The sequence below is a fragment of the Leptonychotes weddellii genome, chromosome 9 (genome assembly GCF_054177405.1).
Source record: "Leptonychotes weddellii isolate Sample4059 chromosome 9, ASM5417740v2, whole genome shotgun sequence".
Classification (NCBI taxonomy): Eukaryota; Metazoa; Chordata; class Mammalia; order Carnivora; family Phocidae; genus Leptonychotes; species Leptonychotes weddellii.
The window spans coordinates 64088342-64105903 of NC_138377.1; the positions used below are offsets into that span (position 1 = coordinate 64088342).

At 54.3% G+C, this 17562-nt stretch overlaps 1 protein-coding gene across 1 annotated transcript; it reads left to right on the top strand.

The window, feature by feature from the left end:
• The first annotated feature begins 188 nt into the window (after positions 1–188).
• Positions 189–14301, top strand: TGM1 (transglutaminase 1). Its single transcript, XM_081830690.1, has 14 exons — positions 189–648; positions 797–985; positions 1975–2223; positions 2607–2725; positions 2837–2944; positions 3381–3555; positions 3939–4077; positions 4209–4312; positions 6662–6750; positions 7221–7374; positions 7483–7764; positions 7896–8056; positions 8442–8578; positions 13895–14301. Exons 1-14 carry the CDS (start codon positions 345–347, stop codon positions 14121–14123), a joined length of 2439 nt encoding a protein of 812 aa, XP_081686816.1. The 5' UTR covers positions 189–344; the 3' UTR covers positions 14124–14301.
• Positions 14302–17562: the final 3261 nt, after the last annotated feature.

The following is a 17562-nucleotide window of genomic DNA, read 5'->3' on the forward strand; positions in this document are numbered from 1 at the left end:
TGTGACAAGTGTCCACTCCTTTCTGGGATGGGTTCTGGAGGGCAGGTTTCTCAATGGGGCATCTGCTTTGGTGGATGTCACTGGGGGTAAAAGGGAGATTTCTCTGCAACGTGGGTAGTTTCTCTAGGTGAATCTGAGAGGAGTCTTTGGGGAGGGTCTTTGGGGGGGTCCCTTTGGGTTGTGTCTGGGGGGAGTCTCTGGGGCAAGGTCAGATCATCTCAGTCAGCTGGATGGGACTGAGTCAGTTCTCCAGATGGAGGGCTTCTGTGTGTGCTGGCGGGGGCGGTCTAAGTACAGGAGGTCTGAGTGGGTGATCAGAGCCTCCCTGCCTCTTCCACACAGGCATGATGGACGGTCCTCGGTCGGATGTGGGCCGCTGGGGCGGGAACCCCTGGCAGCCGCCCCCCACACCTTCTCCGGAGCCAGAGCCGGAGCCAGACAGAGGGTCTCGTCGAGGAGGCCGTTCCTTCTGGGCTCGCTGCTGTGCCTGCTGCTCCCGCCGAAATGGGACAGATGGTGACTGGGGCCCGGAGCCCCATGGAGACCGAGGCTCCAGGGGTCGAAGACCGGATTCCCGGGCCTCAGATTCCCACCAGCCTGGCTCCCGGACTGGCGGTGTGAACGCAGCTGGAGATGGCACCATCCAAGGTGAGGCCCTCCTGCCCACCTTATCTGCCAGCTGCAAGGCCTTAATGGGGCCTGAGACTCATCCTGACGTCTCTGGGGCCTGGGAGGCCTAGGATGGGGGCCTGGGCTTCCCATAGGGCTTTGCTGACCCAGAGCTGTGGCCTTGCAGAGGGCATGCTGGTGGTGACCGGTGTGGATCTGCTGAGTGCACGGTCAGACCAGAATCGCCGAGAGCACCACACAGATGAGTTTGAATACGACGAGCTGATTATACGCCGTGGACAGCCTTTCCACATGGTCCTCCACTTCTCTCGGCCCTATGAGTCCTCCGATCATGTCGCCCTGGAGCTGCTTATCGGTCAGGGGGGTCTGCAGTGGGAGGGCGAAAGTCCTAGAATGGGGGGCAGTGGTGCTGGCTACAGAGCCTCCCAGCTCTGGTATTAGGGTCAGAGGGACATCTTTAAGCTCCTCCCTCACCCGACTCCTCACCTCTGCCCCGTAAGACAGGTGCAAGCATAGGAGAGTGTTTCAGGGCGGGTCTTGGTGTCCCATTTTCCTAAGATCACCCTCTTTGAGCCTCCAGAGGCATCTGTCTCAAAACACTTTCTCTTCAGGTGCTTGCTTCAGCTGCTTCTTCTCCGTGGCTGCCTTTGTGTCTTTCTTTCTGGGTCTGTTGTCCTTCCCCAGGGTGTGGCTGGCTCGCTGTCTCCTCTCTGTCCAACTCTATCTCTGTTTCTCTGTCCCCATGGCCCAGGGCAGGTGCCTCCCTCACCGCGTTGCTTGGTGGCCGTTGACTGCCCAGGCTGGTGATTATGCTGCTGCCGGGGGCGGGCGACTCCTCATACCCTTTGATTAGAGCCTAGCCTTGCCCACCCCAGCCTCTAATTTCCCAGGTACCCCCACCACTGCCACCAGGGATGCTCTAGGCTCTGGAAGCTGCAGCCCCGTGGAGTAGGCAGGGTTGGCCTTCGGGATCTGGGCTGCCCTTTCACATGGGCTCGGGGCATCTGGACCCAGCCAGGGCAGCTCTGCTCCTCCAGCCCAGGCACTGACACAGTCAGGCAGGCAGAGGGTGATGGTGGCCTGGTCTCTTCTACCCACCTCTGAGTTCAGTGTCAGGGGAACAGGTTTGGGATGTTGGACCGGGGCTCTGCCCTGGCATGCGGGCAAACATCGGGTGGGGACAGAGCTGCTCTCAGAGACTGTCACAGACTAAGGTGATGGCCCAACTCAGGGGCACACACACACGCTGGCTCATACGCATTCTGGGTGGGGCTGGGAGAAGTCCAAGGCTCCATCTGCCCTCAGATAGGTCTCACCAGCTAATTGCTGCTTCCCCTATTCCAGGAAACAACCCTGAGGTGGGGAAGGGCACCCACGTGATCATCCCAGTGGGCAAGGGGGGCAGTGGAGGCTGGAAAGCCCAGGTGACCAAGGCCAGCGGGCAGAATCTGAACCTCCGGGTCCACACCTCCCCCAACGCCATCATCGGCAAATTCCAATTCACCGTCCGCACACGCTGCGAGGCTGGCGAGTTCCAGTTGCCCTTTGACCCCCACAACGAGATCTACATCCTCTTCAATCCCTGGTGCCCAGGTGAGCCTGCTGGAGTCAGGAACAGGGCGTGGACAGGAAGGAGGGCCGGTCAGAGCTTCTCTTCCTAGAATCCGAGGCTAGGTGCCTAGGTGCCTGGCTCTAGGAGAAGCCAGCCTCTTATTGTCCAGGTGAGGCGACCTAGGTTCAGCGTGGAAAGGTAACAGCCCAAGGACACGCAGCCTTGCTTCTGCTAGCGAACGGCCTTGGTTACAGTTACCTTCCTCCCACCATCTCTGTCATGCTCCCCCATCCTTCCTGGGAGAAATGCCGTCAGGCTCGCGGTGTCCCCACTCCTCTGTGGACAGTAGTCCTGCAGAAATGGCCCGGGGGGGGCACAGGGAGAGGGCTAGAGGGGACCAGGCATGTGTGTTTTGGGGACACAGAGGACCTCGTGTATGTGGACCATGAGGATTGGCGACAGGAGTATGTGCTTAATGAGTCCGGGAGAATTTACTATGGGACAGAAGCCCAGATTGGTGAGCGGACCTGGAACTATGGGCAGGTATGGCTGGCCAAGGGCCGCATGCGCTTGGGGGAGCAAGAGGCCGGTGGGGTGGAGTGAGGGAGCAGGTGCTGCTGGCCTAGGGGTCACCTCTGCCCTCCCTCCCTCCAGTTTGATCATGGGGTGCTGGATGCCTGCCTGTACATCCTGGACCGGCGGGGCATGCCGTATGGAGGCCGTGGGGACCCCGTCAGTGTCTCCCGGGTCATCTCTGCCATGGTGAGCACCCTCATGTCTCTCAGTGCTATTCTGTGTCTGCCTCCTGCCTCCCCTGTCCCCCGCTCCTGCCCTTTCTGATTCCTCCAGGAACTCAGCCCTATCCTGCCCTTGCAAAGGGTATTGTGGGAGGGGTCTCACTCCCTCTCTTTCCTCCTTGCCTGGCCCCACCCTACCCTTCCTGGCCTCAGTCCCAGCTCTTGTGGAATGTAGGGCCAAACCCAAAGCTTGGCACACCCAGGATTCACATTACTGTGTCAGATCCGGCAGGGGTGGGGGGGACTGATGTTTTTGGGAGGGGTGGGCAGGGCTCAGGCTGCTGGCTAGATCCTGAGGCATTTAGGGGAAAGGGGTGGGGGGCAGGGGCAGGGCTGAGGACCACATGGGAGGTCCTGAGCCTCTCCCTCCACTCCACCCCACTCCATCCTGTCCTGGGCAGGTGAATTCCTTGGATGACAATGGGGTCCTGACTGGAAACTGGTCTGGTGATTACTCTCGAGGCACCAACCCTTCAGCGTGGGTGGGCAGCGTGGAGATCCTACTCAGCTACCTACGCACTGGCTCTTCCGTCCCCTATGGTCAGTGCTGGGTCTTCGCCGGCGTGACCACCACAGGTAGTGGAGGGACGGGGGACAGGAGCAGCCTGGGCCCTGCGAGAAAGAGGGAGGGAAACCAGAGCCCCACCCAGCCGTGGCTCTAGTGCAAGGACAGGTGGAGGGCTGGGTGGTAGGCTGGCCTTAATTATCATTAATTAGTGTTAACTACCTAGAGAGGCCTAGGGGAGAGGAGGGAGAAGGGCCAGGCAGCGCCAAGGTCAGGCAGGTGGCCTGGCTTCCCCTGACCCTCAACGCTCCCTGGCCCTAAGGCCTCCTGACCCCTGACCCAGCTTGGCAACCCCAGTGGCCCTTGTCCCCCTGCTGTTCCTCCCCTGATACCTCACCTGCCCCCTACCGCATCCCGGTCTGGGCCCTGAACCCTAACGCTGGCTCCTCCACAGTGCTGCGCTGCCTGGGCCTGGCTACCCGCACTGTCACCAACTTCAACTCAGCACACGACACAGACACATCCCTCACCATGGACATCTACTTTGATGAGAACATGAAGCCCCTGGAGCACCTGAACCATGATTCTGTTTGGTGAGGCTGGGGCCGGGGCTGGGCTGCGCATCCCTGCGAAGGGATGATGACCAAGACCTGGACGTTGAGGGGACACTGGGGAGGCCCTGAGCAGGCTGCTCAGACCCAGGCCTCCCTCCATGTCCATCCAGGAACTTCCACGTGTGGAACGACTGCTGGATGAAGAGGCCAGATCTGCCCTCAGGCTTCAGTGGGTGGCAGGTGGTGGACGCTACACCACAGGAAACCAGCAGCGGTGAGGCGGGGCCCTGCCTGGCTCCTGTGCCCCACTTTGGCCCCATCCCCATCTCCCAACCTGGGTAACAAACCCCGAGTGTCAGGGCCGGTTCGGGCCCTTTAACCCCCGTGTTTCTTCAGACGGGGTTACCAACAGAATCACCGCCCGGCCTTTAGTCAATTGTCACCTTTCTGTGTAACTATCTATTAGCGTCGATTTCCTTTGTTTATGATTTATTATGATTTGTATGGTTTATATATTCAGGCTCAAGAGTCAAAAGATGGAAGAGAGTTCAGTGAGAGGTTTCCCTCCCTAACACACTCACTCTTCTCATTTGCCTTTTTACTCACACATCGTGGAGATAATTAATTGAAGGGCCCTTTTATTTATATATGTATTTAAAGTTAAAAAGGCCATTATAGTAAGTAGTACATGCCTGGAAGGGGGGAAAGTATAGAATTGAATAACTCAAAATGTAAAACTTCCCTAGTTCTCTCTCTGGACGTTTTTGTTTTGTTTTGAGTAAATGTCTAGGTCCCGCCCCAGACCTGACACATCAGACATCCCAGGGATAGATTGATGCTAAGAATCTATATGTTTGAAAGTTTGAAAGTTCCTCTGGTGATGCTGAAGATCAGCTGGTCTGGGGACCACCGCAAGCCCTTATGGGACACATGGCAGTGGTGGCCCAGAGAGGTGGAGCGACTTTCTCTAGGGCCCAGGGCCGAGCCTCTCCCGTTCCTGACTCCCTCCCTTCACACATTCTCACCCACCAAGTTCCCCTCTTGTCTGTTCCGTTGCTCATTTTGAGTTGTATGTATGGTACAGAATAAAACCAGGGTTCAGATAGGTTCGAAGAAGAAAATAACCCCCCTAACCCAGCCCTCAGAGACCATTGCTGATATCATCTACTGATTTCCTTTTCCCCAGCACACACGTTTCTGCCAAAATTGGACCTGCTGCACACTCTGTTCTCAAACAGCCCTCCCTTCCCACCTTAACATTCCGGCGCCAGGCAGCCAGGCCTGCCCCTCCTGCTGCCTTCTTCCCCACCTCTCCCTTCCCCACCCCAGGTCAGATGGCTCTTGCCTAGCCTACATTCCTCCTCTCTGGGCAAACCACTCCCTCTCAGTCATCCCTTCGAATGGTGCTCCCTGACTTGTGCAACCCAGTGATGCCTGCCATGCTGGAACAGCCTGGCCCAGGAGCCTGGGAGATCTGAGTTCCTGTCCCCACTCTGGGGAGCGGTGGGGTGCGTAGCTCACAGGGTTCTGAGGCCAGCCAGACCCAGGCTTGATCCAGCTTGATCACTTCTTAGATAATGTCATCTTGGGCAAGTTGCTTGCACCTTTGCGCTTTGGTGTTGTCTGTAATTTGGGGATAATATATGTCAGATAGGGTTGTTGGGGGAATTAAATGAGGTCATTCATTAGAGAGATTAGCAGCATGCCTGGAACATAGCAGCTACTTCGTAAATATCCGCTCCTTCCGTTCACTTATCTGATTGTCTTGTCAGACCCTGACATCTGTTTGGCCTCCCTGGGCCTATTTTCCCATTTGGAAGAGGAAACCATAGTGCTGGTGTTTTCTAAGATTCTTATCTTTGTTTCTTTGTTTCTTTATTTTTTAAGATTTTATTTATTTAAGAGAGAGAGAGAAGAGAAAGCATAAGCAGAGGAAGCAGCAGAGTGAGAGGGAGAAACAGATTGCATGCTGAGCAGGGAGCCCGATGTGGGGCTCCATCCCAGGACCCTGAGATCATGAGCTGAGCCAAAGGCAGACGCTTAACCAACCGAGCCACCCAGGCGCCCCCCTAAGATTCTTTTCTGTTGGTTGGCCCTCACTTCCTATTTTGTGTCCTCTCTTGCCAAGCCTCTTCCTTGTCAGCCCATCTCCAGAAAACTCCTGAGCATGCTGAGAACAGACTCTATTTCCCACCAGCTCCCCTCCCACCTCCCCACAGAGAGGACACACTGCAGGCTATAGAGCTGAGGGTTTGTTCTGGATCTTTCTGGAAGGGTGGCTCTTTTCCCAGCCAGCAGGCAGAGCCACCATGGGCTCTGGGTTTGTCCTGATGCAGGACGGAAGTCCTGACCTCGGGGGGTCACAGATAGCCCAATCCAGCTTCGGCTAGTGGAGGAAGGTTGTGCCAGTGATTTGGTTATCAGGGCAGGCTTGTCCCACGTTTGGACCCACCCTGGTTGACTGAGGCCAAATGGAACTGAGCTCTTCTTTGTGTTCCTTCCATGGGTTGCCCCAGGTGGCGGCTGACCCTGAGGCATTGGGCACTGGGCCTGGGTGGGTGGGCCTCTCCCCAGGATCAGAGGGTCCCCTCAGCCTCCTTTGACCTCTGTCCTGCTCCCCTAGGCATCTTCTGCTGTGGCCCCTGCTCTGTGGAGTCCATCAAGAATGGCCTGGTCTACATGAAGTATGACACGCCCTTCATTTTTGCCGAGGTGAGGGCTGTGCTCCAGGTGCCTTCGGGCAGTCTGGCAGGACGAGAGCACTGGAGTCAGGCCTGGGTTCTCTGGTCCTGACTTCCGCGCTGACTGACTAGCTGTGTGACCTTGGGCAAGTCATTCATCCTAGAGTCTAGGTTTCCTCCACTGTAAAAGGGGGATAATAATGGCTGCTGAGCTTCCTGTGCTCAGGATCAAAAGAAATAATGGGTATGAAACTGCTTTAGAAGTCGTAAAGTCAGCGAATAAGCACGAGAGATTACTGTTATTAGTGCCAAAATGTACTGCAAGGAGCTGCCCAGCTTCTCTGCTCTCGGCCTTCATCTGGCTCAGCTTGGAAAGTCTCCCAGTTTGGCTGTGCCAGGAAGTTCCCGACCTTTGGATCCAGCCGTCCCTGCAGCTGGGGGGCAGGCCTGCCCTCAGACCCTCAGGCTTGCTCATTCCCCGCTCACACACCCCCCCAACAGGTCAACAGTGACAAAGTTTACTGGCAGCGACAGGACGATGGCAGCTTCAAGATCGTATATGTGGAAGAGAAGGCCATTGGCACGCTCATCATCACAAAGGCCATTGGATCCAACATGCGGGATGATGTCACCCACATCTATAAACACCCAGAAGGTACCGTTCCTCCAACCTGGTTGGCTCTGGCCCACTCCCGGGGTTCCCGCTGAGCACTTGCGCACTCCGGCAGCAGCCATAACCTCACCCCTGACCCTCAACCCCCAGGCTCAGACGCAGAGCGGAAGGCAGTGGAGACAGCAGCCGCACACGGTAGCAAACCCAACGTGTACTCCAGCCGCGACTTGGCGGAGGATGTGGCCATGCAGGTGGAGGCCCAGGATGCAGTGATGGGGCAGGACCTGGCAGTCTGTGTGGTGCTGAGCAATCGCGGCGGCAGCCCCCGCACCGTGAAGCTGCACCTCTACCTCTCGGTCACCTTCTACACCGGGGTCACGGGGCCTGTCTTCAAGGAGAGCAAGAAGGAAGTGGTGCTAGCTCCAGGGGCCAGTAAGTGCTCCTTCCGCAGCCCTGCCCCACGGATGGCCAGGCACCCTGCAGCTGTGGGCCCAGAGACCCCCCCCTCCGGAGGCCATGTCTGGGTAAGCAGGCCCTGGCGACACCTTGCCTCTTCTCTGCAGCGGACCGCATGTCCATGCCCGTGGCCTACAAGGAATACCGGCCCCACCTCGTAGACCAGGGGTCCATGCTGCTCAACGTCTCAGGCCACGTCAAGGAGAGCGGGCAGGTGCTGGCCAAGCAGCATACCTTCCGTCTGCGCACCCCAGACCTTTCCCTCACAGTGAGTGCGGCTTGCTGGGCAGGAGGGATGAGCGGGGGCTGAGGGAAGTCGGAGGGCAAGGGGCAAGGGCATGAAACTGGGAGAGGGCTGGCCTGGCGAGCAGTTCCAGGAGAAGGGGGTCGGATACTGGCTTTGGGCTCTTGGGCCTCCATGTCCTCATCTGTAAAGTCAGATCTCATATTCCTGGTCCTGCAGAAGCTTCAGTTGGGGAGTGGGTTGGAGTTTCTTCTCTGGCTTTTGCGGAGCCCTGTTTCTCTCAAGGGTGGAAATGTGGGACTGGGGGAGATTTTGATGCAGAAGGAGTTTTCCCTCTGGTGGAGTGTATGGTTCCACTGTATCTGGCCAGGGTCTCTGATGTGGAGGGGTGGGCTTCTTCTTCTCCTAGTTATTGGGGGCAGCCGTGGTTGGCCAGGAGTGCGAAGTACAGATTGTCTTCAAGAACCCCCTGCCTGTCACCCTCACCAACGTCGTTTTCCGGCTTGAGGGCTCCGGGCTACAGAGACCCAAGATCCTTAATGTGGGGTGAGTCTGGCCTCTCCCCCGCCCCTGCCCTTTTGTGCCTCCCAGACTGCCCTGGGTGCCACACTGCTTCCTCTCTTGGTCAGGACAGTAGTCAGCCAGGACCCAATACAGCAGCCTAGAGCCAGCCAGCAATGCCTCCTGACTCGGTTCAGGGCCAGCAGCAGTTAAGAAGACCTGCCATGTGCCTAGTGCTGGGCTGGTCCGTCCCGCCGTCTCACTAGGGAGCCAACACTTCACTTAGGAATCATTAGCAACTCATCATTAACACATGCCCAGCGCTCAGGAACCGACCGGGCACTTCAGGATCATTATCTCATTCACAGACCACAAAAACCCTTCAAGGTACATTCGAGATCATCATATGATTAAAAGCAAAGCTTTGGGATCCTGAAGACTTAGGTTCAAGTCCCAGCTCCTACACTCACTGGCTGTGTGCCATGGAGCAGGTGACTTATCTCCTTTAAGCCTGTTTTCTCACCTGGAAAGTAGGGATGACAACCATCCCGGTTCCGAGGGTGGTTCAGGGAGCTAGGTGAGATATGCATGTGAAGCATTTAGTGTTGGCTTTGGCCCAACGTGAGCCTCTGTTGGTCGTTCTTATTTTTTTTTTTTTTTAGATTTTATTCATTAAGAGAGAGGGACACATTAGGAGAGGGAACGCAAGCAGGGGGAGTGGGAGAGGGAGCAGCAGGCTTCCCGCGGAGCAGGGAGCCCGATGTGGGGCTCGATCCCAGGACCTGATAATGACCTGAGCCAAAGGCAGATGTTTAATGACTGAGCCACCCAGGTGCCCTGATCGTTCTTATTTTGACTGTGGCCACCATCACCCCCACTTGACGATAGGCAGTGGCAGCCACTCCATAAGGGGCAGACTGAGCTCTTCCCACCTGGGCGCACCTGACACGCAGGCTCTCAAGCCTGCTGCTTTCTTTGCGTCATGAGGGCTGAGCTGCAGTTCTCAAGGTGAGGGCCCTGTGCTTCAGGCCCCTACCAGCCCCCTTGGCCCTCACCCCGGGCCAGGCGAGGCTCTGCACCCAGTGAGGGGACACCGAGTGCCTGTGTCCCTGGGCCTCTGCTGTCCTCTCTGACATAGACACATGTGCTGCTGTCTTCCTCCCCGGAACAGCACAGAGGGAAAGCAGAGAAGGCCAGAGGCTGACCTTTAAGATCAGACTTCTGGGGACAGGGGCAGGTGTTTTCCTCTTTTGACAAAGAGTGCCTGAGGGAAAGGGGTGGACCCTGTGGGGGAGCTGGGTGGGGGATGCAGGGGGTCCCTGCCCACCCTGTGCATCCCTTGCCCTGACACAGAGCAGACTCCTCCAGCTGGTGGCTGCCACTTTTGCCAGTAGGCCGAAGCTGAGTAGTTGCTATCCTGATCTTTGCCCCAGCCTTGACCATGGATGATGTGATATGCCACAAAGGAGTGCTTTTCCCCATTTCACCCTACGTGGGTCTCTGTCACCTTAGAGAGGGAGCTTGGGGCTCCCAGGTAGCTCACCCTATAGGCATCTCTCCCCTACAGATGATGGGGAGAGGTTCCCCAGAGCTGGACTCCCCTCAGCACCTCCACCAGACCTTAGATTCTTGCCCCCGCCTAGAAGTAAAGAGGTGACGCCTGTGCTGAGCATAGGGAGATCCAGCCCCTATCTTTAGCTGTGGGGCTTGTATGAGCCTCCCCCCAGCCCTGCCTTTAAAGGCCCCAGTCTTCCCTCCAGTAAATGAGAGGGTTGGATGATGGTTTCTCAAGGCAGGTCCTCCTTGGACATTCTGTGGCTCCTTGCTACTTCAAGCCCAGTCTGCGGTCTACAGAGCAATTGAGAACTCCAAGTGGGAAGTCCCTGGCTTGGTGGTTCAGATATATTAGATTCCAAGATGGGTGTTACTTTGCTCTCATTGGCACATCAAAGGCTGTGGGATGGAAACCCCATTAAGCATAAGGTGTGCCACCCAGCGGGTTGACTGGCCACTTAATAAACATTCCAGACTTACTCCTCCAAATGGCTTGTTGTCACCACCAAACCAGTCACCAAGGGAGGCTGGAAGTCTGTTCCAAACCCTTCTGGGGAATTTCCCCCACAGCCTAAATCAGAGTCTTTAGAATGTCCTTAGGGTGGCCTTCTGGGGCCGATTTGACTTTGGAGAAACAGCCCGAGGCCATTTAGAGCCAAGACTAATTAATAAGGCAGATGAACAAGATGGGTGGGGATGCCCTTTTCCATCAGGAATGAAGCTTGGCTGTAAAGGAGGAACAGGGTGTCTGTGGGGGGCGGGGGGTGGGGAGAGGGACAGGGAGAGGGACTAGACTGGGCACACTTGATGTGCTTCTGGTTTTCAGTGGCTCTGAAGAAAAATCTGAGAGGAGTTTTAAAAAATGTTTCAAGCCTTGGCAACACGGTTGAACAAGTACGTAATTGCAGGACAGTGCTCATTTGGGTGTCTAATTTCTGGTGTCCTTGTCAGAGAGTTGGTTTCATTCCCTGCACTGAGTTTCAGGCACATTCCAGCGGTAGCAGCTGATGTGCTGCATTTGAACAGGCAGGCGTGGGTGTGGCAAGGTGGCAGCTGACACGAAGGCCGGGGCTGGGAGAGATCTTGACATTGCTAGCTGGAAGCTGGAAAGCAGCCACTCTTGGAAATAATGTTACAAATAAAGGCTATGTTCTGAAATAGTACTAGTATGAATTAAGTAGAAGTCTTTTAAAAAAAATATTTATTTATTTGACACAGAGAGAGAGAGCACAAGCAGGGGGAGTGGCAGAGGGAGAAGCAGGCTTCCCGAGGAGCAGGGAGCCCGATGCAGGGCTCGATCCCAGGACCCTGGGATCATGACCTGAACCTAGGGCAGACGCTTAACCAACTGAGCCACTGAGGCACCCCTAGAGCTTTGAAGTCTGGTCTGAGCCTAAACAACTTGAAGCTTGTATCTATGGAAAAGTGGGCACAAGTTAAAAATACAAATTTGTAACTAGCCACAGTATAGCTTATCTGTTATGTTGTAGACTTAATGTCTAGTTATATATTTTGAAGTCTAGAAATTAGGTCCATAACTTAACAGGTAGACCGTATATATATGTCCCCACCTTCCACCTCTTCCCTCCTTCATGGAGCTTAGAGGCACCTACAAGACCATCTGATCCCACCCCCTCATTTTGCATTCACTCCCATTTTACAAACCAGAAGGTAAGAATCAGAGTTTAGTAACTTATCTTAAACCACACAGCTAACAGCGATAAAAGAAAGAGTACAGGGGCGCCTGGGTGGCTCAGTCGTTAAGCGTCTGCCTTCGGCTCAGGTCATGATCCCAGCGTCCTGGGATCGAGCCCCGCATCGGGCTCCCTGCTCCGCGGGAAGCCTGCTTCTCCCTCTCCCATTCCCCCTGCTTGTATTCCCTCTTTCGCTGTGTCTCTCTCTGTCAAATAAATAAATAAAATCTTAAAAAAACAAAACAAAAACAAAAAACAACAACAACAAAAAAGAAAGAGTACAAATTGGTCCAGGGAAGCCCTTTGGAATCAGGCTCCAAGCTAACTAAATGTTTAGTCCCAAGGAGAGCTCATCTTCGAAGTTGGGGTGTTGGCTCATTCCCTTGGAGGACTGAGTTGTCTGCACAGTCGGGCTCCAGAGAAAAGAAGATCCCCAGGGCAGGCTTGGGTTGACTAGGGGGCCAGAGGCAAGGGTTCAGGCAGAGGCAGGAGAGGACAGATGCTAAGAGGCACGAGCGAGGGGGTTGGAGATGCGGTCGTGGTCAGTGTGTAAAGCGCACACACCGGCTGTTGCGGGAGCTCAGAGCAGGACAAGGCTCATTTCCCTGAAGGCAGGAGGTGCTCAAGGGAGCCCTCACTGAGGGGGTGGTGTGAGCAGGGCCTGGAGCCAGCCCAGGAGCAGAGCGTGAAAACAGAGTGAGTTCAGGGACGGGAAGGAACTGGCTGTCAGGGCTGGTGGGCAGGAGGAATGGTGGGGGATGATGAGGCCATGCAGGCAGGGCTGAGTCAGAGGGAGCCTGTGTGTCAGGTTAGGGAGTTGCAGTCTCATCCCTAAGCCCCGAGGAGGCCCAGCCCTCGAAGGGTTCAGCTCACCTCCGAGAGACTAGAGAGTAGAGTGGAAAAATAAGATGGGACCTAGGAGGCAAGGAGGCCAGTTAGAAGGCTGGTGAAATTGTGACTCCCAGAGGGATGGTCTGGGACTAAATTTCCAGATATCTGTGAGGAAGGGAGAAAATGAAGACACTAGTATGTGTGTGCACATGAACACGTGTATGTATGTCTCTCTCTCTCTCTCACACACACACACACACAAAGTGTCACTTTAAAAAGATGCCAGTCGTCTGTTCTTGGGAAGAACTTTCCTTTTTCTCTGAGATAACATCCTTCCAATGTTTGGGGGTATTTAAAATGCTCCTTCCTGTTTGGAAAGATGATCATGGCAAAGGATAATTAATTTTCTTCCACTTTTTTTCTTGGCAAAACTGAAATTATTTGGCAATACTGTGTTGAGCCCCAAAGTCTCTTGGTTTGTTTGTTTTTTTTAAAGATTTTATTTATTTATTTGACAGAGAGAGACACAGCGAAGGAGGGAACACAAGCAGGGGGAGTGGGAGAGGGAGAAGCAGGCTTCCCGCCGAGCAGGGAGCCCGATGCGGGGCTCGATCCCGGGACCCTGGGACCATGACCTGAGCCGAAGGCAGACACTTAACATCTGCGCCACCCAGGCGCCCCATCTTGGTTTTTTTTTTTTTAAAGATTTTATTTATTTGAGACAGAGAGAGAGCACGCACACAAGCAGGGGGAGGGGCAGAGAGGGAGAAGCTGACTCCCGGCTGAACAGGGAGCCGATGCAAGATGCAGGGCTTGATCCCAGGACCCTGGGAACATGACCTCAGCCAAAGACAGACCTTAACCGACTGAGCCACCCAGGCACCCCCAAAGTCTTGTTTTGAAGTTTCCTCAGTCCAGGAAATCCCAGGTGGGATAGGTATAGATGGTGTGGTTTGGGCAGGAGCACTGGTGATGGAGAGGTGGGAGAGACAAGGCAGCCGTCTCTGTCCAGGTGTTTGTGGGAGTGGGGAGGGAGGACTCCCGGGACGACTGGAAGATTCCCAGCTCAGGCAGCTGGGAGGGTGGCGCTGACCTGACTATGCAGAGGCAAAGGCCCAGGAGGCCTTGGGGCTCAGGCTTCATCCTGGCCATGGGTATGGGGGTTCCAGCTGAGCCCAGAAATGCCTGAAGCGCTCTGCCTCCTTCTCCTTCCTTCCTGGCTGCCCCATCAGTCCTTCCTCCTGACTCCACCCACGGCCCATGACCCTGTCTCTGCCCACAGGGACATTGGCGGCAACGAGACAGTGACACTGCACCAGAAGTTCGTGCCTGTGCGACCAGGCCCCCGCCAGCTCATCGCCAGCTTGGACAGCCCACAGCTCTCCCAGGTGCATGGTGTCATCCAGGTGGACGTGGCTGCAGCCCCTGGGGGCGGGGGCTTCTTCTCAGATGCTGGAGGCGACAGTCACTCAGGGGAGACCATCCCTATGGCATCTCGAGGTGGGGCTTAGCCCCTGGCCGGGAGCAATGGGACTGGAGTCAGATGAGCAAGGACATTGCCTCAAGTCAGGGGCCTACTGCAGAGCTGCTCCGCAGAGGCTCAGGTGGGGAGGCCAGGGCATCTGGGCAGGGAGCCAAGCTTTACCTGCACAGGGCAGCACAAATGCTAATAAACTGTTTTTTAATGAACTGTTTTTCATGAAACCATTCTGTACATTTGTCAGTTCGTGCCAGGCCAGGGAGTGTGGACTCACAGCCTGTCCCAGGGATGCATGTGGCGTTTCGGGTGCCCCTTGTCCTGAGAAGGCTGGCTGGGGGTCAGCAGCGGTGCCAGTTCAGCAGCTCTTGAGATAGGGCCTGCTTAGTGTCTGGAGAACCTTGAGCGTTTAACCCAGCTTCCCCCGACCCCAGGGTACGTCTACTGACCAAAACCCTTCGGAAGCCCGCTGGAGTGGGGTTGGACTGCCTCCCTTCCCTGGCAGCTACAGTGGGGGAGAAGCATCTGAACTGCCTTTTGTAGGTGCATGTTTGAGGTAGAAATAGGCTGGAGTTCTCTCTGAGTGGCAAAAACCACTTTCCAGTATGTATGTATGTATTTATTTATTTATTTATTTTTAAAGATTTTATTTATTTATTTAACAGAGAGAGATACAGCAAGAGAGGGAACACAAGCAGGGGGAGTGGGAGAGGGAGAAGCAGGCTCCCCGCAGAGCAGGGAGCCCGATGTGGGACTCGATCCCAGGACCCTGGGATCATGACCTGAGCCAAAGGCAGACGCTTAACGACTGAGCCACCCAGGCGCCCTCCAGTATTTATTTTCAAATGTCCTCGTCTAAGAATTTTTACTAAAGTAATACATGTTCAACGTGGAGAATTGAGCGAATACAGAAGATTGTAAAGAAGGAACTGAGAAACCTCAACCACAACCAGGTACTGAAAATAGCTATTAAGGTCGTGTTTCGTATGCTGTCCCCCTCCCCATGTAACTGGGGTGCACATTTTCCCACAGCATTAAATATTCTCCCCAAACATCGTGTTTACCCTGGACAGTAGTCTTGGCTTCCAGGCCATCCTCCTGGTCCTCCTGCGGCCCCCGCTCAGCCTTGGGGTGTTGGAGTGACTCAGGCCCCCACCCAGGCGCTCCTCCAGCCAGAGGAGGAGCTCCAGCAGCCAGCTACACTCTGCCTCGGTGAGCCCTGCCAGTGCCGTGGTTGTAAGGACTACTGGGCCCCCTTGAACTTCAAACTTGCTTATCTCCTGCTTTCTCAGCACGTCTACTGGATATCTCATAGACTTCCCACATAGTATGTGTCCAAGCTTGAACTGCGGACCTCCTGTAGCCAGTCCTCCCATGGCCTCCCCTCTATCAGCAAATGACCACTCCATCTTTCCAAGTTTCGTGGGCCCCAAATCTTGGAGTCATTCTTGGCTTCTTTCCTTCTCTCACGTCCCACTTCCAGTCTGTCCGCGAATCTTGATGGTCTGTCTCCCGTACAGAGCTGTCCAGCATCTGACTGCTCCTCATCCCCTCTTCCTTTCCCAGGCTCCAGAGCTGCCTTCAGCTCTCATCTGGATTGTTCCCCAGCCTCTTGATCATTTCCCGCACTTCCGCTCTTGCCCTCTGGTCCTCTGTTCTGCACACAGCAGCCGGGATGGCTGGGTAAATCTAATCCAGCCAGCCCTCTGCTCAAAACCTTCTATGGCCCGGCCCCTGCTTTTCCTTCTGGAGGAGTACTGCCCCCAGCTTGCAAGGCCAGCCCCACCCCATTATTCGAGTCTCAGCTCACAGGCCACCTCCTCAGGGAACTCTTTGCTGGCCCCCCATCTGATTTGTTTTCCTGCCCCCTGGTCTCTTTAGCCTATCATCCCATTTTATTTCATGTCCTGCCTAGCACTCATTGTTTGACATTGGGGTGTTTTCCTGCTTATTAAATTCTGTCTCTTTTCTCTGAAATGTGAGTTCTGGAAGAACTGAGACCTTCTATGTCTTGTTCACATCCCAGCCCCAGGACCCAGAACAGGGCCTAGCACCAAGCGGCGCAAGAGATGTTTGCTCCTTACAATTTAGAGGCAACGGCTTGCAAGATGTGACTTTTTTTTTTTTTTTTTTTAAAGATTTTATTTATTATTTGACAGAGAGAGAATGAGAGAGAGAGAGCACCTGAGAGGGGGGAGGGTCAGAGGGAGAAACAGACTCCCTGCCGAGCAGGGAGCCCGATGCGGGACTCGATCCTGGGACTCCAGGATCATGACCTGAGCTGAAGGCAGTCGCTTAACCAACTGAGCCACCCAGGCGCCCCTATTTTATTTTATTTTTAAATTTTTCCCATTTTTAATAACAGATGAACAAATTTGGTCCCATAGAAGGACATGATTTAATTGATTAATCCTTTCTTCCTGGAAGTTTAAGTCTTTGCAATGTTCTGCCATTACATGCATAAATATCTTTATACAAGCACATATATCTTTGTGCTTGTTTCTTATTTCCCTGAAAACCCCCTAGAGTGAGAATTATTGGGGAAAAGGGATTGAGCATATTTAAGGTGGTTGATACATTTTGTTCATTAGTTTCCAGAAAGATGGAGCAGCAACACAACAGTATCTTTTTTTAATTGAACACCTGGGAGAAAATGTGAGAGCTTAAGATTTCTAACAACTTTGTAACTTGCTTCACATTTTTCATTTTACCCTGATCCCCTGTGTTTATTAGAGCTCCAAAATGCTTGAAATCCTCAAAAAGAAAAACAGAAACACAAAAAACAGGAAGGCAATGCTGTTCTCCAAACAGCTGGAGGGAAAGAAACAAATATATACGGAGCTCCCACTATGGGTTAAGTTCCGGCTGGGGGCTCGAGAGGGGCATCTCTTTAATTCTGTGGAGGTGAGCGTTAGAATCCCTGGTGTCGCAGCTACTGTGCTCTGGCCTCGGGCCTCTAGTTCCCCTCGACTAGAATGTAAGCCCCTGAGGACAGAGACTGCCCCCCCCCCCACCTTACTTAGGGCTGATTCACAGTCGGTGACATGCAGCAGGTGCTCCATAAGTATCTGTTGAATGGATGATGAGCTACGTTGGATTGTGACAGGGAGTCTGGGAGCCGGGGCGAGCAGTGGAGGATTGTGTTTTGGAGCATTTGTGGGAAGAAGCCATGATGGATGACTAGACCAGCTCTAGGAAAGATAAATGGGCACCTGGGGAGCTAATAACTATCAGTGCAGACTCCTACTGGGACTGTACCTCAGAAAACTATACCAGGGAAACCAATTTTATGCCTGTTTATGTATGTGGTTATTTCCTTGACATCATCCTTTATATTACAAAGTGGTTTTTAAAAACAGATTTAATTACTTAATTAATTAATTAATTAATCTTGCAAGGGGAGGGGCAGAGAGGGAGGAAGAGAGATAAGCAGAATCCATGCTGAGCCTGAAACCTGATGCAGGGCTCCATCC